Below are 25,215 nucleotides of genomic sequence, written 5' to 3' on the forward strand. Positions count from 1 at the left end.
TCCATGGGTGATGTAGATGGATCCATTTTACATAGTGTCTGGCTAGGACGATGTTAATTCAAGTGTAAGAATAGTGTGTCCAAGTACACGCCATTGAACTTGGGGCAGTGTGTCCAGGTACAAGACATTTAACTTGGGGCAGTGTGTCTGTAACAATACATGTCATTGGAAATGGCAAATGTGTCTATATATGTATATGACATTTAACATGACAGTGTGTCAGTAATAATAATTGTCATTGAGCACTGGTGTTTTCCTGGACAGGACGGCTGCTTGGTTATGCGGTATGCTCGCTGGACTGTCGTTTGGTCGTCCTGCCGGGGGGGGGGGGATTAGGGAACCACCGACAAATGTAAACAACTTACAAAACATGACTTATTAGCTGTGTCAAGCATTCTACAATTTAGACATTCTTCATGCTAAAATCTATTTATAGATTTACACGTCGCTATAGACATAAATAGTTTTTTATGTAGATATCAATATTTGATTATTTCCTGAACTTCATTTGATTCCACAAAAATTGAAATTGTTTGTTTTTTTCTATTTTCAGTTCATCAAGACAAGGAAATACGAATTTTTCTTTTCCTTATTCAAGGGAGGAAACTCACAAAAAGTTGTGGACATTTTAATGGATTTTATAATTCTAAATTCATTTATCCATGCTGGAATTTGTGTTTCTCAAACATAATCCGAAATCAACTTTTGGTTTCGTCTGGAGTATCATTCATATCTTTAAACAACCGAGAATCTTACGAGACTTGATTTGTATCCACTGACGTTTGTGTTTTGACAGTATGAACCTATACTATGTTATGGTGTTATATCAACTAGTCTAGCGGAATATGAAACTAGACTTACATAGACGGGCTATTCTAACGACGACATATCTCACATATTTCTTCAATAACTTAAATAAACTGGTCAACTAGAACAATATATATAACTTCATAGTGTCCAGTGTAAGTATGTGTATGTTTACACACAACAAAAACTAGTTTGATCTTCAACTCAACCCAGACTATTGTTGCCATTTCTTTTTAGTTCCTGTCTAGATGCTATCAGCAGGGGCAATAACTGCTAACAGCGAAGGGAAGGAGAAGTGTATGTGTTTACATGTAATACAACTGACTAATGAACTTCGACCTATAAAGTGAAGAGATCATCTCTTATGAGCATTCCATCCAACGCTTTCTGTCCGAACCGGTCATAATATTTACATACATCAAGGACATATATAATAACAAATATATACATACAGCAAGGATATAGACCAGTAAATATTTACATACAGCATGGACGTACATAAGTAAATATTTACATATGAATGGATATAAATTTGTAAATATTTACATTAAGCAAGGATATAAATCAGTAGATATTTACATGTAGCAACGGTATAAAGCAGTGATTATTTACATATAGCAAGGATATTGACCACTTAATATTTACATATAGCTAGGATATAGGCCAGTTGATAGCCCCTATTTACAAATATATAGGGTATAGTCCGATAAATATTTCCATAGAGCTAGGACTGGAAGATATAGACTACTAGATCCATTCACAGCAATGTTATTCTAATTTACCCGGCGTTCATTAGCATTTCCGTAACGGATGTTATCGACCCATTCTAGCAGACGTTAGCTTCAACTGTATAACATCCGATCAGAGAGGAAATTTCATTCAACAAAAGATGAGCCTTGAACGCATGTGTTTTGAACGCTTAGGTAAACATCTTCCTAATTAGAAACACGTTATTAGAAGTACAGACAAAATTGTGTCTCAAGATTTATTTATAGCACTAACTAAACATACATTTCTTTCTCTGTATTGTCTTACAAATTATTTTTTTTTTAAACTTTCTAATAAACTTGAAAATTAGCTAACATTTCGACATTATTAAATTTTGAATAATGTTTGGTCCTTCGGGAATTGTTTTTAAAGTTATTGATCATGCACTAGTGTTTGAAATTATTGGAAGCATTTAAAACGTTTATGTGCTATTTCGGTATATTGCACCGCATTTGAACTCGGCGGAGAATATGTTTTAAAAATATGTTTAATTTCATTTCTTGGTTATGAGGTTCCTGCATATTTTTGACAAAAATTAGAACGTGCTAAAAAAAAAAAAAGATTGACGCTGATTGCAAGTTATTTATCATTCCTGAAGCTCTGGAATACTTGTGAAGGTATTTGCTAGTGGCCCTGGTTCGTATTCTGTTGGATTAATTCTGCTAAGGTTTAATTGATCTTGGCACCGAGAAGGCAATGGGAGTTAACATCAGTGCACACGACATGGAGCAGGCAGCGAGACGGAGGTCCAAGACAATAGATGACGGCCTGGAAGCAGAGAGACTTAGGCAGGCCAGAACAGTCAAAGTGCTGATGTTAGGTGAGTCGTGTTAGTTACATACTATAGAATTGAGTTTTAGAATCTAGGTCAAGTATAGACAATGCAAAGGTAGACTGTCAATGCCCACTTGTCATCTGGTTAAAAAATATGTCGTGTCATCAGGCTCCCATTGTCAATTACTTTATATTTCACTCTTTCATTCTTGACATAAACTTTCTCTTGTTTAGTCTCTTGACATTTTAAAATATTTCTCTTTCTGACAACCATTTTGTCTCAACCCTACAGTCTGTCATTTACATGTTGCGATCATTAAAATGTCTGAGCCTGTAATTTAGAGATATCCCATCAACCTTTTTTTGTAGGTCACAATTACAGAGATGTAATTAAAGTATCGATTTTTTAAAGCAATATTCTTGTTAGTTATCATGGAAATTGATGTCATCAAGAAGGAAATGTGTTTTTCTATTTATATAAATTATAACCAATTGGATTTTTTTTTAGAAGAATAACAAGCTTATTCTACGGGACTTTCACTCACCTCCTTGATATTGGAAAATTATCAGCTATAGGTTTACTGTCACAGATGCCATTATAGATTTATTTGTATATTTCACATTTAAAAGCTTATGTGTAAATAGAAATATAAACCCTTGACTGAGCCTCAGGAATTACCCCACAAATCTAGATCCTTGACAGCGCCTCAGGTTTTACCCGAGACGTAATTACGATGTTGCAAATCTATTGGTTGATTTGAAAATAAATAAAGACATTTTAGCGCCAGAGAATTGACGAGAGTAGAAAGAACGCCAGTCGATGAAAGAATTTCCTAGTAGACAGTCGCGTTTTCTAAGAGCTCTGATTTAAAGCCTTTGTAATGTTTTTTTGTGATTGTTGATCTGTAACTTGTACATAAGCTGTACTTACGTTTTATATTTAAATAAAGTTCCAGAGTTGTGTTTTAACAAAGAATCTTTTATTGTGAATCCTAGATCGTCATTTATTCAACTATTTTAATTCAAGTGAAAACCCCGGCACCACAACACACGTTGTGACATTTACAAACAAAACAGTATGAGGCTCCAAAAGAACAAAAAGGAGGCAAATTGCCCCCCCCCCCCCCAAAAAAAAGGAGGCAAACCCCCTCCCCCCCAAAAAAAAAACAACAACAACAAAGTCTACGTTCAAAGAATCAAAATTTAAACTAGTTTTGTACTTTGCTATTTTAAGCAAGACGTGGAATTACTTTTCAGACAGTTTTTTTTAAACACTGTATGAAGTCTTCCTCATGGCGAAGCGGGTAGACATATCAGCCGTTCTGTAGCAAGGTGTGAGGCATGTTGAAGCAAGATTCCTTTTTACTGAGTGCTGCGGGAAACCATCTTTTTATTTCTCATGCATGTCAGTGTTGTTCTGAGGATCAGTCGGTGTAATCGTCATTCTAACAGGGCAACCCAAGCAGTCTGTTTGTTTTTCTCATTGTATAGTACATTTATGTAATGGTTTGAAAGCATATTTTCGATGTGATCACATCTTTTGTCATCTCGACGACTTGTGTCTGCTGTTCACAACTTGAAACCTTTACAATTGTGTCGCTGACACGTACGTTGTAATGTTGAAGTATTGTGCTACGTATGATTATTTATGATATATGCATGATATAGTATGTTTATAGATAATGTTTGTATAATATACGCATGATGTATGTATGATAATAATATTTGTATGCTGTATGTTTGATACAAAGATATAGACAGAAATGATTTCCTCTGTTATATCAAAACATTAAAAAGAAATCAATTTTAAATCTATATCGATCTTGTTGGAAACTACAAGAAAGATAAATGGAATTGCTCTTTAAATTACATTTTAGCCAATCCCTCATACACTTAGAAGAAAAAAAACATTTAAAAAAACATTTTCAGTTTATTTTGAACCATTTTATTTTCTTAAATTATTTGTAGACATAGGTCAAAGTTCATGGAGTAGATATGAATGATTTAAAGACGATGATTGGTTTAACAATTTGTCAGAGTTCGACTAAATACTTCTAGGACAACAATTCAAGCCTCCACAGTGATTCGTTCTTCAACCATCGGTTGGTCATAAAAGAGCTTTACCACTCACAGCGAGCTTCCAGACTATTTAAATGAAAGAGCGAATGGAAATTTAGAAAAATTAAGAGAGAGAGAGGCAGAGACTGAGAGACAGAGAGAGAGAGACAGACAGAGAGAGACAGAGAGAAAGAGACAGAGAGAGAGAACGAGAGACAGTGAGACAGAAACAGAGAGAGAGAGACAGAGAAAGAGACAGAGAGAGAAAGAGTGACAGAGAGTGACAGAGAGTGAGAGAGAGAGAGACAGAGACAGAGAGAGACAGAGAGTGAGAGAGAAACAGTAAATAGACAAAAGAGTGATTTACTTTATTTCGACAGGTACCATTAGATTTGGTACAACAAACTTGTAATTACTTCAATACGTTGAAACAAAGTGCCTATAGTCCTACAGAAGTAATAAACTATAGATCCCATTCAATGACATTTATTATAATATCTACAGGGGGGTCCATGGCCCACCTATCATATAGCATTTTGTAAATTCTTGATTTATTAGCCTTATTAATGTTGTCTGGCAGGGCGTCATTCTGGTAACCATCACGTGGGCACTTTGTCCAGACCAAGAGAATAAATAACATGGTCTGGATTCTGAAATAGGAAAAAAAGATTTTTTCTCAATGATGCTAAGCAATTCGCTCTGTGTGTGTGTGTGTGTGTGTGTGTGTAGGGGATGTATTATATTTGTATACATAAATATGTTAGTGTATTTGTGTGTCTTTGTAATCATGGTATTAGCAATCCTTTTAGGCTAATTCAGTGATGCTCACACTACGACCCATAAGGCTCGAAAAGCGTGCTTTGCAAACACGACTCGACAATTGTGTCAGAAATGTCCATGTTCCATAGACCTTAAAAGGTTGGTCACCCTTGGGATAAATCAGTGATGCATAGGTTAGAGCTAGGGCTGTTAAGACACTCGTAACGGGTTTGGGGAATTATATTCATGCATTTCGTTTATGTTGCTACAGCCATTTGGTACAAAAAAAAATGCATTTAAGGTCACAATGGTAAAAATGTCAATGAATCATTATAAAATATATTTTCCATTTATTAACTAACTCATTGAATAGAATACTGATTCAAATGTTGTTTTTAAAAAAAGAATTTTGATACGAACTTCGTTTTAGTTATAAGTTATAGAATTGCAAACTGTAATTATAGCGCGCAGATTTATTTATTTTGTAAACAATAGTATCACATTAAGAAAGGAATCGGATACGAACAGCATAGTACACCATTACCAAGTAACAAAAGCCTACTATTCACGATCATAACATTGGCCTAGGTCTACCAATTATGATATTAAACTTCTAAATTCATAAGAGTTCTAGTCTAGATATAGTAGATTCTATATCTATCTAGTTCTAGATCTAGATCTAGACTTAGATGTAGACTCTAGACAGATCTATTTCTAGATCTAGGCTTAGATCTAGTTCTAGACTTAGATCTATGAATCTAGATTTAGATCTAAAACTAGGTCTACATCTAGCTAGATCTATGTCTAGTTTGTATGACAAATGACATATGGAGATATTAATTTTTATTTGCGAGGGGAAAGTCTTTGCACACAAGTGTAGCATAAAGTAGGTCATGAATATTTTTTTTCGTGTTGCCAATTTATCTAATTTTGTTAGAAGAATAAATCTTTTTTAGTTTCTCTTTATTACATGTAAATGTTATTAATTTTGAATGTATGGATAAGGTTAATAATATAATTGTACGCTAAATGAATATATGGAGATGCTGTGGCTGAAGAGTAAAGCACTTGGAACCGGTAGTCCCATTTTCGAATCCTGGTGAAGACTCTAGGAGTCTAGGTGGACAACTTCGTGGGCCGATTTTGAGTTTGTGTTTCCACACAAACTGTCTTTGTAACCTTGTTTTTTTTTTTAATTGATTTATGTTTTGTTAGGTACAATAAATTGTATTAAGTATCTCGGCGTGAACGTGAGGGAGAAATAGCATTTACAATTCTTTAAGTGGACTAAGCCCAACAAATTTAGCCATATGTGTGAATAGCGAAGAATTAGTTCCTCTGGTTGTTGTTTTATGCGTTCCTGAATTACCAGTAATTAATAGTCTATTTGGTTACTTTTTTGTTTTCAATGATTCATGTGGTGTCTATGTCAATGAATAATTGTGCAATGTTTCAGCTTGATCAAAGAATGGGTGTAGGAGAAATCACGTTACACATTTTTTACCAGACAGACAGACAGATTGATTTGATCTAAGGTTTGTAATAAATAGAGAGAGAGAGAGAGAAGACTTGATGAAGAAGGAGAGGAAGAGAAAGTGGGCCAAAAGGAAGATATTGAGAGAGTGTGAGGGGAAGAAATGAGTTGCTAGAGAAAGACAGAGATTGTTAAATGAGAGAAAGAAAGAGAGAGAGCTAGAGAGAGTAGATTTAGAGAAATAAAGAAAGAGAAAGAGAAAGTTGACTGAAAGAAAAAGGCTGATGGGCTGATAGAGAAATTAGGAATGACAGAGAAGAACAGGCTGATTGAGAGAAAAAGAAAACGAGAGAGAGAGAGAGAGAGTGAGTGGTGTGTGAGAAATAGAAAGGGAAAAGCGCCGGTAGAAGTTTTATTGAAAGCGAGAAAGAGAGGGAGTTGTTGATTTAGAGAGAGAGAGAGAGAGAGAGAGAGAGGATATAGTTTGATTGATAGAGAGAATGAGTCTGTGTAAGACAAAGGGACAGCACCAGCTACAAGGAGTCCTAACCTGGAGAAAGAAGAGAGCTTGTCACAGTCTGAGAGTGGGGGAAAGACAAGACGAAATGAACGCTGCTCCAGATTACGTGAAGTTCAACGGTACAGTCGACTGGCATCAAATAATTGAAAGCATCGATCCTTGATCCTTGAAAAGAAGACGGCAGGATTATCTCACAGATCGTAAGAACAGACTTGTCAATGGCAAACATAATATTGTAAATGTGTTTACAATCGACGTAGTCATGTACAAAATATTCTTTAAATACAGAAGAATGAGAACACGAATGAGTATTAAAGAGTAACGGTTAATCTATCAGCATAAGGCCAGGCCACTTGACCAGAAATATATATGCCATGTAGATTCAGTTATCTAATAAATAAATTGATACTGAAGCAAACTTTCCTGATAACGCTTTTGTTAAAATAAATTGTCGCTCAAAATCTTTGTAATTATACTTTGAATGTAGAGTCTCCATTCCTTTGAATCATAAACCTTTTACATCAGCGATTTCAAACGACATGTCGATCAAGTCCTCTCTTTTATTTTACCAACTTTATGTCCTTGACCCTCAGCATGCCCCCCCCCCTCCCCTTTTCGTTTTCTTGTCTTTAGTTTAGTTGAAACCATAAGTTCGTAGAAATGACTGTGAAGAGATGACCCAAGGTAGCTCTCTGTAGAAGGAAATGGTAACTGGATTATAAAGCAGCAATGACCCCAGTCTTGAATCATTCACAACCAATCGCTAACCTCTTCCGACCGTCACCATAGCAACACACACACAGACACTCCATAACATTCCGACAAGAATACCGAGCTAAACGAACTGACTTTTCTAACACCAAGAACGTTTACAGTTGATCTTTCTGTTTATCTGAACTAGAAAACTTGGGGCAGGAGGAGCTCGTTGACCTCGCTGGGTTGATCTGAATCTACATCTTCGTTGCCTTGCGGACAGAGGGAAATGCTTTCCAAGTCTACCATGAAACAAAAATCTGGTGCCAGCGACACTGACAGACACTGTGACGCTGTGACCCCAAACTGTATAATACGAATAATAATATAATGTTCCTTTGGACCCAACAGCTGTCTAGTCTACAATCAAAGCGAAAGTCCTCTTAACCTGCGATGTATGTGGACAGGAATGTCTCTCCAAAATAAGGATCCAAAGTCACATTAAATAGCGTTCTACGAAATGAACTACAATCGTTACGATTGAAGCAGGCCAACTGCAACAATCCTTTGCGACTAGGATCTTTTGAAAGATTTTATTAAATTTTTTTTTAAAGTCCTACAACTTTTTTTTTTACATTTTATTTTCATTCATTTAATGTTTTGTTTGTTTAGTTTGTTTGTTTAGTTTGTTTGTTTGTCCCGAATCACTCCCGTTTTATTACGTTTATATAATTTTAAAAAATCGACTAATTATATAATTAGAAGAGCCCCCAATGCAATGGAGACATAAAGAACAAACCTGTTCATTCTATGTTCATGTTAGTTCAGGAAAAAAATGTCGTAATTAGTATGTGATGTCTTTCTTCTTTAATCAAAACTTTAATGAAACGTCACGTGACCGCCGTTTAACATTGTACGGTGATTATCATCTTCTTCATCCCCAGTTTTCTTTTCCTAATGTAAACTCCGGAGTTTAACTTCGATCTCTTTAATTAACAAATACGATTCTGTCATTAAGATTATAAATTATCGTTGTCTTCTAAACTTAATTTATATTAGTTGTAGCTTTGTTCTTTTTTTGACCATATCATGGTTATGATAGAGCGTAGAAAGTAATTGTGTAGCAAGTTGGTTTGCTGATTATATCCCTAAGTAGCAAAATGTTGATTTTAATGTTTTCAACGAAAGGCTCGGGTTTTAATGTGGAAGTTGTCTCATCCTGTTTGCAGACCATTCTCTCATCCTGTTTGCAGACCATTCTCTCATCCTGTTTGCAGACCATTCTCTCATCCTGTTTGCAGACCATTCTCTCATCCTGTTTGCAGACCATTCTCTCATCCTGTTTGCAGACCATTCTCTCATCCTGTTTGCAGACCATTCTCTCATCCTGTTTGCAGACCATTCTCTCATCCTGTTTGCAGACCATTCTCTCATCCTGTTTGCAGACCATTCTCTCATCCTGTTTGCAGACCATTCTCTCATTGAAAACAATAATAATGGGATTTTGTTTCCTTACTTCTTTTCGTTTCTATCTTTAAGGAAAATTTTTTTTTACAAGAAAAACAAATATTGTTTTCTTATCCGGAAATGCTTAAGAACAGCCTTTATTTTTAATTACTCAGCACTGATTTTTTTCCCTAGCCTCGTTGTGATAACGAGGCTTTGGTTGATTGATAATGGACAAATAAAAACAAATGACACGAAGATAAAATGGAGGAAACAAAAGAATGAGCATGCGCAGAGGTGATTAGATCAAAAACGTTGTTCTGATTTGGAACGGAAGTACACTTAAAGGAAAGCTAATGGACTTGAATCAGAGGCGGCCTTAGCAGTCCCCGGGGCGAGTGTCAGATCAGGACTACGAATAAGTGTGCGATGGTCTGACAGTGACAATGGATTCTCTTTATCGTGGGGACCTTCTAGGGCGGTGGCACCACTCGCCACCTCCAGAGGCCACCTCTAATCCTAAATGATATCTGTACTCTTATCTGCAAGAAATCAAAAGTTCATTCAGACTCCAATATCAACCAGATCTATTTCCATACCTTGGTCGTGATAGCATTTAATTACAAAGCTTATATCAACTCTGTCTGTCTTGTGCGAATCTTGCACACGCTGTAACTCCCATTTCAAATTGAAACTTTGCACAATTATCGCAAAACACTAATCAACAAAACATTTGCATTAGGTAGTAAATACATTTTATTTTTTTGTTAGAGAAGGGAGATAAATCGTTCAGTGTTGCGAGGTACAGTAGTAATTGTGCAATTCTTTCCCTTATATAAGTTGTTTATTTTAAGTGACTGTTTTGCTTGTTTGTACAAAGCTTATATCAACTCACTCTGTCTGTCTGATAAAAAGTTTGAACATGTTTTTTGTTCTTCCATATCCTATTCTCGGATCAAGTTGAAACTCTGCACATTATTTCATTGAACCTGACAACACGTGAATCAGCAATGAACATTGACAAATTATCTCATTAGTAGAAATTAATTATTTTGTTTGGTATCCGAATAAGGGGAATAACTGTGACTTAATGAGAGATGTGGATATAATCCCCTTATTACATTTCGACACGTATTTTTTTCTCGTTTCCCATTCTCTGTTCAAGTTGCCATTTTTCTTAATTATCAATAGTTGATGACATTACATAAATCAATCAAAACATTAGCCAATTATTAAATAAATTAATAATAATTACTTATTTTCTTTTATTTAGCAGAAAGGGAGCATAGCGTGGTAAGCATGGGCCCGGGTTCAGGAATATTTTGGTGGGTCCCTTTCCCAGTAAAACAAATTTAGTGTGTTACAAAAATCCAAAAGCCTGTATGTATCGGTACATTTACCAAAAGACATTCCAATGCAAGTAGGAAATACTGTCATTACGTTTTGATTCAGCTTGTATTCCGTACATTTTATAGCGTCTTACAATTATAGTAGGTTACGAAAAAATAACTTGAAATGATGCCAGTCGGCTTTGACAAAAGTGCATTCTCTTTTCACTTGGGTGTTACCCCTAAGGGCTCATGTGGGCCCTAAGTGGTCATGAGTTATGGGCCCAAGTGCAATAAAACCCCAATGCGCCATTATTGCTACTCTGTGGACTATGGACCCCTAATGGTCGTGGACCCGGGTTCCTTGAACCCCCTTCGCGCCATGGACGTTACGCTACTGGAGGTAAACCCTGACATGTTCAGATCAATTGCAGGAATTGGCTGCTCTTTCCCTTAGATTAGCATTGTCTTTGAAAGAGTAATCTCTTTTCTTTGGCTTGTTTACAGTTTTAGCGGCCCCGAAAGTGGAAAAGACGCTATTAGTTTTGTGTGGTTTGTCTGTCCATCCGTCCGTTCGTCCGTCCCATTTAGATCTCGTAAACTAGAAAAGATAGAGAAAATCCAGCATCACAATATTTTAGACCATTCAAAGTTCTGATGCAACGACTACTTTTTTTCTTTTCTGAAAGCAAAAAACTATTTTTTTAAATTACTTATGCAAGCAGTTTTTTCATAAAAATACACCACTTTTACAGCTATTCACTATTAATAGTAACAAACACTGGAGATTCCTTAGTAGGGAAAACAACTATCGACCATATTTTTAACTTATTTATGCAAACGGTTTTAGATTTTTTGTCAAAATATTTTTTTTTGTACATTTGTATTGCTAAGTTAAGTAAGTTCTGCTATAACCCTCAGCATGATGTTGAAATATATTCAAAATCGATAAAAAAGTATAAGTTCCATTTCTCTTTCACGGAGTTTGGAACTATAACAATGTTGGTACATGTTGTTGGTAACTGAAAAATACATGTATAAAGTGATATAGGATACACCATTGCTATGCTCAGATTTCCTTTTATTACACTATGAAGATCGGGGTCAATCAAAGTTGCTTTGCTCTCCATCAAAGCAAAGTTCCTTGTCCTTCATCAAGGATAAGTTCTTTTTGCCATCAAGACAAAATTCTTAGTTTCCCATCAAGCTAAACCTTTTTTTTTCTTCATCAAAGCAAAGCCCTTTTGTCTCCATCAAGGCAAAATTCGTTGTTCTCCATCAAGGCAAAGTTTTTTTTTCTCCATCAAGGCTAAGATTTATTACAAATTTCTTATTTATTTTGATCTAAAATTCTTGAGTTCTTTCTTTGATCGGCTTTAATACAACTTGATTTCTATAACGTGACAGCCGTGATGGCCGATTAAGCACATGTTTACATTTTAAATTAATGCGAGAGAATAAGTGGAATTTTTCAAACTTACCCTGACTGCCTCGAACCAGATCGCACGTGCTTCTATAAATAAAAATGTCAGGAAGAAATCACTTTGACCGCGTAGGACAAGTTCTGAACTGTCATAGAGACCTAATGCCCTGGCGCTGGAGTATCCGCTGTGACTTGGCGTGCTGTCACTAATGAAACAGACAGGTACGTCGCCAGAAGCTGAAAAGTTCTGGTCCTTGGAGAGTAGGAGAAACATCAGTCAGGGCAAGGAGCTCACGCACGTCTTCAGGGATAGGAAGGGGGGGGGGGGAGAGGGGGGGTAGAAGTCTGACAACATCGGATTTGACAGGGTTCGTCTCAATGTGAGCCAAATATCCCATGCCACATAGTCCACATGCTTTTGTACTTCAACTCTTCAATTTGTAGTCCTTAGTGTTGTTCTAAAAAGTATGTGATATATTGATCGATTGATTACATTGGAACTGTACTTGGTCTTTTACTGATTTGTTGGCTTTAACAATACATATATACATATACTAGACATATGTTACCAGCGACCCGCGGGTCTTTATTTGCGCATTACTGTCGATATAGTCACTGAGAGTGTTTTGTAAACAATTAAACGAAATTATAATGTGATAAGTAAAGCGAATGTGTCAATGTAAAAATAGTGTAAATGAAGCTATCAAATCAGAATAGCTAATAGGCTTAAATCCATTTGTTCAAATTAAAACATTTGCTTGTAGGCCTACATATATTTGATTAAAATTTGAGATGAATAGATTTAATTTTGTATGTTCATGTGTTACAGTATAAAGTAGATCTTGAGGTAGACATAGATCTAAATCTACACTAATCTAGAGGCTTTTATAGAGTTCATTCTGTGTTGCGCATGCGTGACCTTTTTTCTTGAATGAATATAGGCCTATCTCAACACGGCTACGCAGCTTTATTTAGCGAACAGCGAACGAATGTATTAAAAATGCTTTAGAAAAACAAATTTGAATGTTAATTTGATTAAAATATGAAATGAATGGATAATAATTAGTATGTTTATGTGTTAAAGCATAAAATTATCTTTGCGAAAAGAAGTTTTATCATCTTAGAGTTCAAAAAGAGTTTTAGACCTAGGCCTAGGAATAGACTCAGTAGAGAGATGTGTTAATGTGTAACCATTTGGTAATGTCTAATGAAAGGATGTTCGCCAGACATTACCCGCGGCCTGCGGGTCTAAGTTTGTGTTTACTAATCTAGTGGATTGGATTTAGATGTATGTTAAACTTAACTAATGATCCTTTGAAGTTTTTTCTCTTTCGCTACGAAAATAAAATTAGGTTTGCGAAAATGGGTTTACCCGAAGTCGATACATTCTTATCCATTAAAAACGAAAAGAGCGATAGCTTTGTTAAATAATTGGGATTATAAAGTGAACAATTAAATCCAATAATTTTTAGTACGCGATTCATGAATGAATATAGATCTAGGCCTATCTCAACTCGGCTTCGCAGATTTCGTAAACGAATGTAGCTTTAGAAAACCAAATTTGAATGTTTATTTGATCAAAATATGAAATGAATGGACTTTAATTAATATGTTTATGTGTTAAAGTATAAAACTATCTGTGCGAAGAGAAGTTTTATCATCTTAGAGTTGAATTAGAGTTTTAGATCTAGGGATGGGATTATAAAGTAAACAATTAAACGAATTAATTTTTAGTACGCGATTCATTACGGTATTGTCTAATGAAAGAATGTTCGTCAGTGTAGTCACAGATATCAGGAACTAATTTATGTAAAAAATGCTTTTGAAGCACAAAATTGAAGGTTAATTTTATTCTATAATGAAATCAATGGATCTTCTTTTGTATTTTCATGTGTCAAAGTAAAAAACTTTCTGCGCAAAGTGTATTTCTTAAAATTAGATCTAGGTCTAAATCCTTTCTATCTTTTCTCATGTCAACATTGTAGACATGGCCTAGATCCATAAAATACTATAGCTGTAATAGAGTCGGACAACTTTATTTTTTTTGAGGGTCTTAAGTTTGTTTTAGGGCTACAATACATACACTACGGTCTAAGTTGGTACCCAAGGAACATTCCTGCCTAGTTTTATCAAGATTGGTCAAGCGGTTTTGATGTCTATAAGTAACATACATCCATACATACATACATACATACATACATACATACCCCTCACATTCTACTTTATAATATAGATTACTCGAAAACGAGACTGTATTTCATTATATAATATATAGTTACTGAATGTGTTGCTGAGGCCAAGGATATTTGTCTGAAGGGCTGACGTTGATAAAAGAATCTCCCACCAGCGGTTTCCTCTCAGTTGAGGGCGGGGATTGTGTAGAGGGACTTGGAGAGTTAACCCCGAAAGTGCTTCTTTTGGTCCCTCCATGACATGTTATCGCTGACCAGGCTGTAACCCGTGGGCCTTAGTTTGTACATTACATTTAAAGAAATATCTGTGTTTTTTTTATTTCCTCACATACTTTATTGGAAGGCGTTACTGGAACAAGGGTGTTAACTCTTTCACAACTTTCTGTTGCTGGCTTATAACAAAGACCCAAAGAACTAGTCGATCTCATTTTTTGCGTTCCACAAACGTTTTATCTCCCTTTCTTGTGCCTGTTACATCGCCTTCAATAACAGTTTTGAAAGAAAAGGGCATCAGTTTCCGTATCAACTGCACTTTGGGCCCTAATAACTGACAAATATATTACAATATACAATATACATGTCTATATATATTTAGGATAATTTGTGTCGATAGAATTAGTCAGGAAATAAGACGTGTTTAGAGACGCTCGATGGAGTGGCAATAGAGACATTTAGAATAGAAGACTCCTCGACCATTTTCACCTTAAATAAACGTTTTAGAGGTTAAGGCTTAATAAAGCTTTATCCAGTGTCTTGTAAGCCTTGATTGGTTATATATGCATATAACTTTTCACTGGTTATATAAAGTATCTATATAGGGGCCCTATTTGCAAAAAAGGGCTTGAATCCCCCTAAGCTCCACTCAATGTTACGTTTTTGACACTTACAATATATTCATTGTATGAAAAACAATTGAGTCGCAGTGTTGACAAGTTTAAACTGATAGAGATGCTGACCAGCTCAGGTTATTACAGGACACATTTGATGAAGTTTTCTTCACATAATTTTATTTCCTAACAAGTCTGGTCATTGAAATTGCGATCGTTCTCTGGCCGGCTTTTAAAAAATGTAAACTTGGTCGAAATTTAACGAGTTAAATGTTTGTTCTCCAGTTGCTGGTGAGTACCATCCTGACACTTCTAATGAGCACTTGGTCTCAACAGGTTAATGAAAGTCTGACATTTTTGGGGGAGATAATAAGTTTAGCAGTTTGTTTGTTTGCAGGAAGTCGATGTTGCCTAATTAATTTAAAGGGGGATAATTTTAAAACCTATTTTTAGTCTATGTTGGAAAGAAGTAAAGGCATGAGAATTCCATCTCTCTCTCTCTCTCTCTCTCTCTCACACACACACACACACACACGCGCGCCCACGCACACGGCTTTATGACACGAACTTTGAGTTTCATGTGTTTACTTCCGCTTTATGCTTTGTTTGAAAGTTGAAGATTTATTTGTTTATTCTTAAGGTAGAGCGAATCAAACTCCAGGGAACTATTTATATTATGAGCCCCCCCCCCCCCGGAGTGATGGCGTGTGTGCTTGTGTGTGGGTGGGGGGATTGCTAATGTATAAAGTAAGTCAAGATATCCCTTTAAGACATTGAGGTCTTTTGTGGTCAATGCTCATCTGTTTCTATGGCGGATTGTTAACGAGGGTGTCATGTGGCCCCCACAAACGACCAACAGAATGTATGTTAGGTACAGACTAGAGTTAGGTGGACTGAGGCGCCTCCTCAAAAATCTCCACTCTTTAAAATCTCTTTCTTTTCCTCGATTCAAATTCCAAATCATCGGTTTGGAAGCCAGTGCTTAAACAACTTGGTTACCAGGCAACACACACACACACACAAACACACATTTTGTTTCATTTCTGACGTCAATAGAAATCTTTGAAAGAATGAGATCAACTCAAAATGTTTCTTTTCTGACGTGAATAGAAATCTTTGAAAGAATGAGATCAACTCAAAATGTTTCTTTTCAGTTTCATTGTTTTTTGTGTTTGTTGTTGTTTCAGGACTGAGCGGTGCGGGTAAAAGTACATTGGCCAAACAAGTCAGGTGAGTAGGATACGTCACACCCCTCCTTACCCAAGCATACATGTGTAGTCGGTTTTTAAGATAGACCCATTCGCTTGTAAGGGATTAAGATTATTAGGCCACTAGATAAGATTAATTACTTTTATTAGATTAAAAATGTCATTACATTAAAAGAAATTCTTAATCGAAAGTGAAAAACGTATGGTTGTACATATAATATTAATACATGAATACATTCATATAGCACAAGGGGTTTAAGATAAATATTTGGTCTTTATCATCTGTTGTAAGTTATAAAAAACAAAAATCACTGCTCAGGTGACAGTTATTTTTAGAATGATTGTGAACAGGGCCGGTCTTAGGCCACTGCTACCTATGCGGTGGCAGCGGGCCCCGCGCTTTCATAGGCCCGCGCTAATTCTATGTGTAAATATTAAATTGCAAAATTTATACGAACAATTCATGGAAATGTTCTGCATTTATTAAAATCTCCTGAAAATTCATAAAAATCTCCTGAAAAATAGACAAAATTGTCATTTGTGGATGTCATTTATTACGGAAAACGCCAAACCTACGTGCGATGAAAAAAGGTTTTATCAGCTTTCATGTAATAAAATGTAATAATTGGACGAATTTTCACCTTAATAGAAAGTTCCAATACCTTATTTACTTTTATAGTCATTGGCTTATAAATATGCCATAGGTTACAAGGTTCGTAATGTAAAGTTAATTTGATCGCTATTTTGTACTTAGTAAAGAATGAATAAAATGCAAAGTCAAATTTTTTTCTAATACAAAATCTTAATTTTCACTTATCATCCTTATTGCCAGCCAGACTAGGTCCCGCGCAATCAGTTTCGCATAGGGCCCCGCATTCGTTAGGACCGGCCCTGATTGTGAACTACGACTAGCTGTGTTTCACCGACTTCAATGAACCTCATTCACCAATCGTAAACAAACAACATTTAGTCACGTGATTGATAAAGCAACGAAAAAAACGTATCACGTGTAATGACACAAGATGCGTAGAAGTTGAGGTGAATCGGGTTTTTCCTAAGTGATGTGACGAGTAATAAAAGAGCAGGATTACGAACGAGAAGAATTACGGACAATACGCCTTAGAGGACGACGCTAGGCTAGCGACAACAGAGGACTGTGCCCTTTTTATTGTTCTTTAAATTGTTGAAGTTATCAGCCTGCGTTATCAAGTATATTCTTGATTCATTCTGTTGTTGTGTCTTCTATGAACTCGCATGCACCATTGGCATATAGAATCATCAACAAAATAGACCATCAACACACGTGACAGCCTTTATGAATTGAGTAATTTGTATAGAAGAGATAGAGAATCACGTGGCTAAATGTTGTTTGTTTACGTTTGGTGAATGAGGTCCAATTCTGACCAGGAAGGTCGTGCGGTATGTGCTTCTGAATGTCGTCCCGATTGTCTTGAGTTTAAACCCTGCCCATTATTCCCCAAGTCTGTGTGTACGAGATTGGGGCAAGTAAGTTGTAATCTTTCTGAAACAACGTCGAAAACTTGTAGCCGAAACCCTACGTTAGATTTCTAAGAGATAAGATTAGAGTCATCTCCCCAGTGTGATAGGACTTTCCTCACTAACATATTTTAAAGGGAATGTATCGTTTCTTATGACCAACTCTACACTAGTTTAGTGCAACCATGAGTGTTAGAGAAGCACTGCTGTGCACCATTGTTAGGTCGAAGGCCAACTACTCTGATGTCTCATTATGAAGTTATTGTTGCTCTAAAAATGTTTTGTACTTGTAAAGTTTCAAAAGAAATGTGAAGAAAATACAAATAGGACAATCTTGTTTGTTAGTTCTAAAGGACACGACCTAAAGTTAACTGAGTAGATTTCTTATTCTGTCTGACTCAGTAGCGCCCTCTCAGAAATAGTCAACACTATCAAGATTCTTTTATATTTTTTTTTCTTGCCTCCAGAGACGTCAACTTTATTATCAAATAAGACTGAGACTCTCAAGTATTAAAGTTTTTAAAACGTTTTGTAACTTTTTTTCCTTTTAAGAAAATGTGTTGTGCTTTGAATAGTAGTGGTCAAGTAAAAAGAAGAACAAAAAAAAAGTGTATTCTAAACGATCAAGCTGTCTGGTAGCAAGACCTACAAGCTGTCTGGTAGCAAGACCTACAAGCTGTCTGGTAGCAAGACCCACAAGCTGTCTGGTAGCTAGACCTACAAGCTGTCTGGTAGCTAGACCTACAAGCTGTCTGGTAGCAAGACCTACAAGCTGTCTGGTAGCAAGACCTATAAGCTGTCTGGTAGCAAGACCTACAAGCTGTCTGGTAGCAAGACCTACTTAGATAATTGGAAAGAGGCCAGTAGTTACAGAAGGCCTGACAACCAATCTGCTACGTCGCAGTCTGTGGGCAGTTTATACCAATAGCTCTTTTCCACCTCGTAGGTCTGACATCACGACTCGTGAAGTTGCAACGTGCTCTTGGTCTATACTGCCCACAGGTTGCGACGTTTCATTTTATTTGTAAGGCCTACTTTGACGATTAGTCTCGGAGCCCCTTGGTGAAGTGAATTTGGTGGTCCTAAATGAATAGGAAAAAAATATATTTAAAAAAAAGCGAAAAAAAAAGTAAAACTATGCAAATTTTAAAAACCTAGTGTACTCCAACAATAGCATCTAGGACAAGTTTTATAAAAAAAATTGTTTAGAGTGTACAGGCATTTATCAACATCCAACCAATCGGAGGCCTTAGGCGGCTTCGTAGTTTGCCTAAGGCCGGCCCTGCTGGTAGTATGGTTTGCGTTGCGATTGTCCCGGCTGGGTTCCAACAGTGCCCACAGTTGTCCCCCGCGTTCTTGCGGAGGTTTAAGCAGCTAACTAAAATGTGTAAAATGATCAGCAAATGCTGTCAAGCGTGTGATCTATTCGTCACAAAAGTACATTTTTATAGCCCTCTAACAGGAGTTTCTATTGTTCACTTTTAGGATGATCCACGAGAAAGGTTTCGCGGACAAGGAGAAGGCACTGTACAGAGAAATCGTTCGACAGAACATAGTCACCGCCATTTTGGGAGTCTTGCACGAGATGGAGATTCATGGTATACAGTTTCCGACGGAAGAACTAAAGGTGGGTAACTCTGATTAGAGTATGTTCAGCAAAAGCGAGTTATTCCAAGACCATTTTTAGTATAGAAGGCCTCACCACTGACCTGCGACGTCACAACCTTGTGTGCTGTGGAGACCAATACAGGTCTGTGACGTGGCAAAACGCAATTGGTGTAAAGTTCCCACAGGTTGTGACGTAGCAAATCAGTGTTCAGGCCTTCAATGACGATTGGTATCGGTTATTCTCAGACAATAGGGGGAAACAAGTTACTTTGTTCCAGTGCTGTTGAGAAAACAAGCAACAAAAAAAGTTTTTATTTTAAAGACAATTTCTCCATTAGGAAGATGTTGACTTTTTGTAAGAGCGATTACTTTGGGGGGAATTGAGGCGGTGTTAAAAAAAGTTTTTTTTTTTTTAATCTCTCATTCATTGGTTATCAATGAATGAGAGATCAATCCCCCTCCCAACCACCCGAAAGAAATCCTGGTTAAATAAGCAGCTGAATAAATCTACTCAGAGCACTGGCGGATCTAGGGGGGGGGGGGCGGTAGGGGCGATCTACTGCCCTTCCCAAGGGGGGGAGGCGGACGAATTTTAGTATAGAATTCACACAATTTGTATACGAATTTATTACTTATTTTAATAATATATACTAATTATTTATATTTAAACCTATTTTTAGATTATTTCACCCCCCCCCCTCTAGTATGTTGGTCGACATGGTGGGGTCGGGAGGGGGCGATAGCATCAATTCCGCCCCCCCTAAACTTTCGAGTGGGGGGGGCGGTCCAATTTATATGTAGAAATCACATCTTGCTAACAGAATTAATTGAATATCTATATGATTAAAACTTTATTGGTATTTTAACCGATCTTAATATTATGTCGTTCCCCTCTTGGCCGATGGGGTGGGGATCGAATGCCTCTACTGCCCTTCCCACCTAAAACCTTTGAGTTGTGGGGGGGGTCCTACTTATCGGAGAAATCATAGTTTGTGAACAAAATTAGTTGAATTAATATATAAATTTTATATTATGTCGCTCTCCTTCAGGTATTTTTGCCGATTCGGTGGGATGGGGTGGGCGATTGCATGTACTGCCCTCCCCACTCTAGCCCTCTGAGTGGGGGGGGGCGGTCCTATTTTTATGGAGAAATCATTGTATGTGAACAAAATTAGCTGAATATGTATATAATATAAACTACGTGAACCCATTGTATATTATGTCGTACCACACTCTAATCTCAAATTTTATCATTAGTAGGCTTAAATATAAAATGAAAAAAGGTTGTACCAGGTGGGAGGGGCGATACATGGAATCACCTTCCCCCCATGGGACAAACCAATACTTTTTCTTTTTGTATTATAGTTAACAAATTACAAATTTAAAAAAATCTGTCACTCATATAATTTATACATGCTATAAAATTAAGTTCTTATACCGAGTCGCCCCAACCCTATTCTTTAATGCCAAATGCAATCATTAGCAGAAATTATAAAAAGGAGTGAGGATTAATTATTTTCACTCTATCGCCCCCTCCCCTTTCCAGACAGAGTTTATGTAATTTCACATGAATTTATCTTAATTATTTTAAGAAAGATTTTGCTTTGAAATAGTTTTAATTGAAACAAAATTTTCAGTGTAAGAGTCACGATTGACATGATTTCTAAACCCAAATAATTTTTTTCCTAGTCGCCTTTTTCCAACATTTACTCAATCTGATATTTTTCTAGTTAAATAAGTTTTGGACTATAACTCACAATTTATGCTTGTATTTTATTGAATATTATTTATCGAATCATTTTTTTTCGGCGGCGATCTTCAAAGCCTTAATGTAAAGATGTGGGGTATCTTATCTTTTCAATCGATTTTATTTGCAATGTATTAAGGGCGTAAAAATTTATATTAAAATATTTTTCAACAATATTCAAAAGGTCCTTTATAATAGGATGAATAATGAGCTTTAGGTCAGGGGAATGCGTTTCTTCAGTGACGAATGCAAGAAAACGCTTTTCGTAATTGGGCTTCGACCCGAACCCCACTGATGAATAATGAGCTATAAATGCTAGGAGAATGCGTTTCTGCAGTGAAGAATGCAAGAAAACGCTTTTTGCGTCGGGGCTTTGCCCCGAACCCCACTAATAAATAATGAGCTGAAGATGTCAGAAGGATGCGTTTCTGCAGTGAAAAATGCATGAAAACGCTGTTTTCGTCGGGCTTAGCCCCGAACCCCACTGATAAATAATGAGCTGTAGATGTAGGGAGAATGTGTTTATGCAGTGGAGAATGCAAGAAAATGCTTTTTGCGCCGGGGCTTCGCCCCGAACCCCACTGATAAATAATGAGCTATAAATGTCAGGAGAATGCGTTTCTTCAGTGAAGAATGAAAGAAAACGCTTTTGGCGTCGGGGCTTCGCCCCGAACCCCACTGATAAATAATGAGCTGGAGATGTCAGAAGGACGCGTTTCTGCAGTGAAAAAATGCATGAAAACGCTTTTTTCGTCGGGGCTTAGCCCCGAACCCCACTGATAAATAATGAGCTGTAGATGTAGGGAGAATGTGTTTATGCAGTGGAGAATGCAAGAAAATGCTTTTTGCGCCGGGGCTTCGCCCCGAACCCCACTGATAAATAATGAGCTATAAATGTCAGGAGAATGCGTTTCTTCAGTGAAGAATGAAAGAAAACGCTTTTGGCGTCGGGGCTTCGCCCCGAACCCAATGATAAATAATGAGCTGGAGATGTCAGAAGGACGCGTTTCTGCAGTGAAAAAATGCATGAAAACGCTTTTTTCGTCGGGGCTTAGCCCCGAACCCCACTTATAAATAATGAGCTGTAGATGTAGGGAGAATGTGTTTATGCAGTGAAGAATGCAAGAAAATGCTTTTTGCGTCGGGGCTTCGCCCCGAACCCCACCGGAGGAATCTTACATCGCTCCCCCAGACCCCCAAGCTTGCAAGAGAAAGGCCTCAACATCACTTTTTTATTTTTTCGCTGAACGCACGTTTATGAATAGGGTTAGGGTTTACTCGGCGTTAGGGTTAGGAAAAAAATCGCCCCCCCCCACTCCAAAGTTCTGGATCCGCTAGTGACTCAGAGTATATAAATTCTAGTTTTGTGATATAGATCCAGACATGTCAACATTAAAGACAGAAGTCTTTGACCAAAGTACTAAATCTAGATACATGGTAATGATGGTTTAGAAAATTCTAGTTGAATGCTAGGCCTACAAATACTGACTTAGAAGACGCTGTGCAGAATGTGCGTCAACGTTTAGTTATGTATTTCACTCTTTAATGACTGCATGCGGGAATACCCGCTGACGTGTGTGTGCACAGGATATTGTCTAGACCAGTGATGCCCAAAATACGGCCCGCGAGCCAGATCCGGCCCGTGACGTGCTTCCTTCCGGCCCGCCGAAATGTCGGCACAAAATATAGAAAATCCCCCCTTCCCACCCTAAAATAAATGTTGAAACTGTATTTTACATTAGTGTGTTAATGAAATAGGACTCAGAATATAGAATCTACTAGGAAAAGTGAACGGATCTTTACCTTTCTGTAGAACATCATACCTTGCTAGCCGACATGTTTGTTTTGATAAAGTGTGGCTGTATTAAAAACCAATAACAACAAAACATAAACAGAACTTAACGCTATTTTCTGAAGCGTACAAAGAAAATTCAAATATATCCCAATAATTCAGTGTAAGTACTAGATCCTCGGATCTCAAATAAAAGAGTTTCAAGTCAATTTCATTACTTTTTTGTATCTTTTCTATCATGTGGCCCGCGACACTAGAGTAGGAAATTAAAATGGCCCGCAGATCGAATTGGGTTGGGCATCACTGGTCTAGACCACATTTCATTGGGTGAGACGTTTATACTTTGAACTATTATAAAGTCAAACTATTAGTCCTGTGTGGCCAATACGCTATTTTTTCTTTGTTTTTTTTTTACCAAAAATATACATAAACTATCAAATTTTGTGGAAAATCGTTTGAGCTGTTTCGAGATCAGTGGGTTTCTTTTTGTGTTTTTTTTTTTAAACCCATAAAGAAACTGCAGGCTGACAAAAGGAATAGTGATAAGCTAAACTTGATTTAATTAGACTGTGTGGAGTAAGGTTTTATGTCCGTCCAGATGTGAACTGGTCCAAGAATGACATATTCAGTCTATAACAAGTGTTCACATAAGTAAACTAAGGCTGTAGCTCAGCATGACAAAGAATGGCTCTAACGATTTTGCTACAAATTTAACGGTTGATGTATATCGCTGAGAAAAGAATTACTAGCTCATTTGCCACATGGGGAAAACTCTAGTTTAACCGATATTATTTTATAAAGTAAAAAATAAATAAAATGTAAATTTGGCTTGACTAGACTTAGATTAAAAAAAAAAACTACTTTTTTACGTAAATCTAATATAGATTATTTCTAGATCTAAACTAGATATTGAGAGTTCTAAATCAGAAGTCTAGGTCTAATATTAGATCTATATGTCCATATTATGATAATATTGATATTAATAATATCAATAAATAATCTCAAAAGTACGAATTACCACTGGCTGAATTGTTAAATACATAATTTCACACATCTGGCGGTGTCTAAATCTAAATCACGCGCTCTATACCCGGTTTTTGATATATTTCATTATATTTTAAATTGTAGATTTATTTTTTATTTTTTTTTTTAATTTTTTTTTTTAAATGTGTTTTCTAAAGGTTTTTCTTGTGTTGAGCTAATAACAAAGTGGCCTTTAGTCTTTATAAAGATAATTTAAAACATAGTAGTGCCAGTTGTTTGTTCTGAGACTTTGATAACAAAATGAAAGTAAAAATCACTAGACTTCCCTAGAGAGTTATCAAGATAAAATGATTTAAAAGAAGAACTGTTACTCTAATGTTACATTTGATGAATATTTTAAACTTCTTTTGATGATTAGCTGTAACATTAGCTCCCAGTAGACTGTAAGACTGTGCATTACTAATACCTACTAGCTGAATATGTAACAACTCAGAGAGCGGAAGTGACGTTTTGATGTAAAAGTAAAGTAAGTTAAGTTTCACCTGGCGATCTAGAGGGCAGATGATGTAAAAGTAATCTGTTTTGGTGGCCCCATGTTAACGAGGGTGTCGTATGACCAGCACACCGACCAGCTGCCTTTACTTTTCAACAACTAATGTCAGGTAACCATTAGAGCTGGGTGGACTCAGAGGCGCACCGATGGATCCCGAACTTAAAAATCCCAGTCTTCACAAGGATTCGAATCCTGGACCTCCGGGCGTTATCCCTCAACTCAACAGTTCGGCGCATTTGGCGGCAAGCTGTCTCCACAAAGATCTGTCACTGGCAATGTCTGAAGCCTCCTCCCACCTGGTGTCCACTGTTCTGCGGTCCTCCATGAAGGTGTGGCGCCAAGTTATACGAGGACGTCCCTGTTTGCGCTTAGGCAAGAAACGTAATGATGTTCTACAACTTTCTACTGACAAAATGTCTGGGTGTGTTTCTACGTTGATGAGACCTTTAGCGGTGGTCTGACACATGTATAGATACATCTCTGTAGGAACAAAATAAGTAGACCCTAATGCCACTAAGCAAAGCCGTTCATCTAACGACCTTCAAATCCTAGCTCTGGAGACCATTAATACCTTCAAGCCCAGTGCTATTTTTGCATACACTGATGGGTCGGCATCAATAGATTCTGGAAGAGCAGGCTATGGAGCCTACATCGACTTCCTTGGCTCTTACACAGTCAAAATCTTTGGACCATGTGGTAGTGTTTGCAGTTTTGATGCGGAGACCATGGCAGTCTGTGAAGCCTTAAAAGTCATTGA

At 36.9% G+C, this 25,215-nt stretch overlaps 1 protein-coding gene across 1 annotated transcript in view; it reads left to right on the forward strand.

Annotated features, from left to right (window-relative positions):
- Positions 1-25,215, forward strand: part of LOC106073354 (guanine nucleotide-binding protein G(o) subunit alpha-like) — a 126,727-nt gene that overhangs the window by 71,061 nt on the left and 30,451 nt on the right. Inside the window, exons 2-4 of the mRNA XM_056042116.1 lie at positions 554-2,395; positions 16,257-16,299; positions 19,260-19,401. Of these exons, the coding sequence (XP_055898091.1) occupies positions 2,272-2,395; positions 16,257-16,299; positions 19,260-19,401 (309 nt within the window). The 5' untranslated portion in view covers positions 554-2,271. The remainder of the gene's footprint in view (positions 1-553; positions 2,396-16,256; positions 16,300-19,259; positions 19,402-25,215) is intronic.

Source organism: Biomphalaria glabrata, chromosome 9, assembly GCF_947242115.1.
Source record: "Biomphalaria glabrata chromosome 9, xgBioGlab47.1, whole genome shotgun sequence".
NCBI classification, from domain to species: domain Eukaryota; kingdom Metazoa; phylum Mollusca; class Gastropoda; family Planorbidae; genus Biomphalaria; species Biomphalaria glabrata.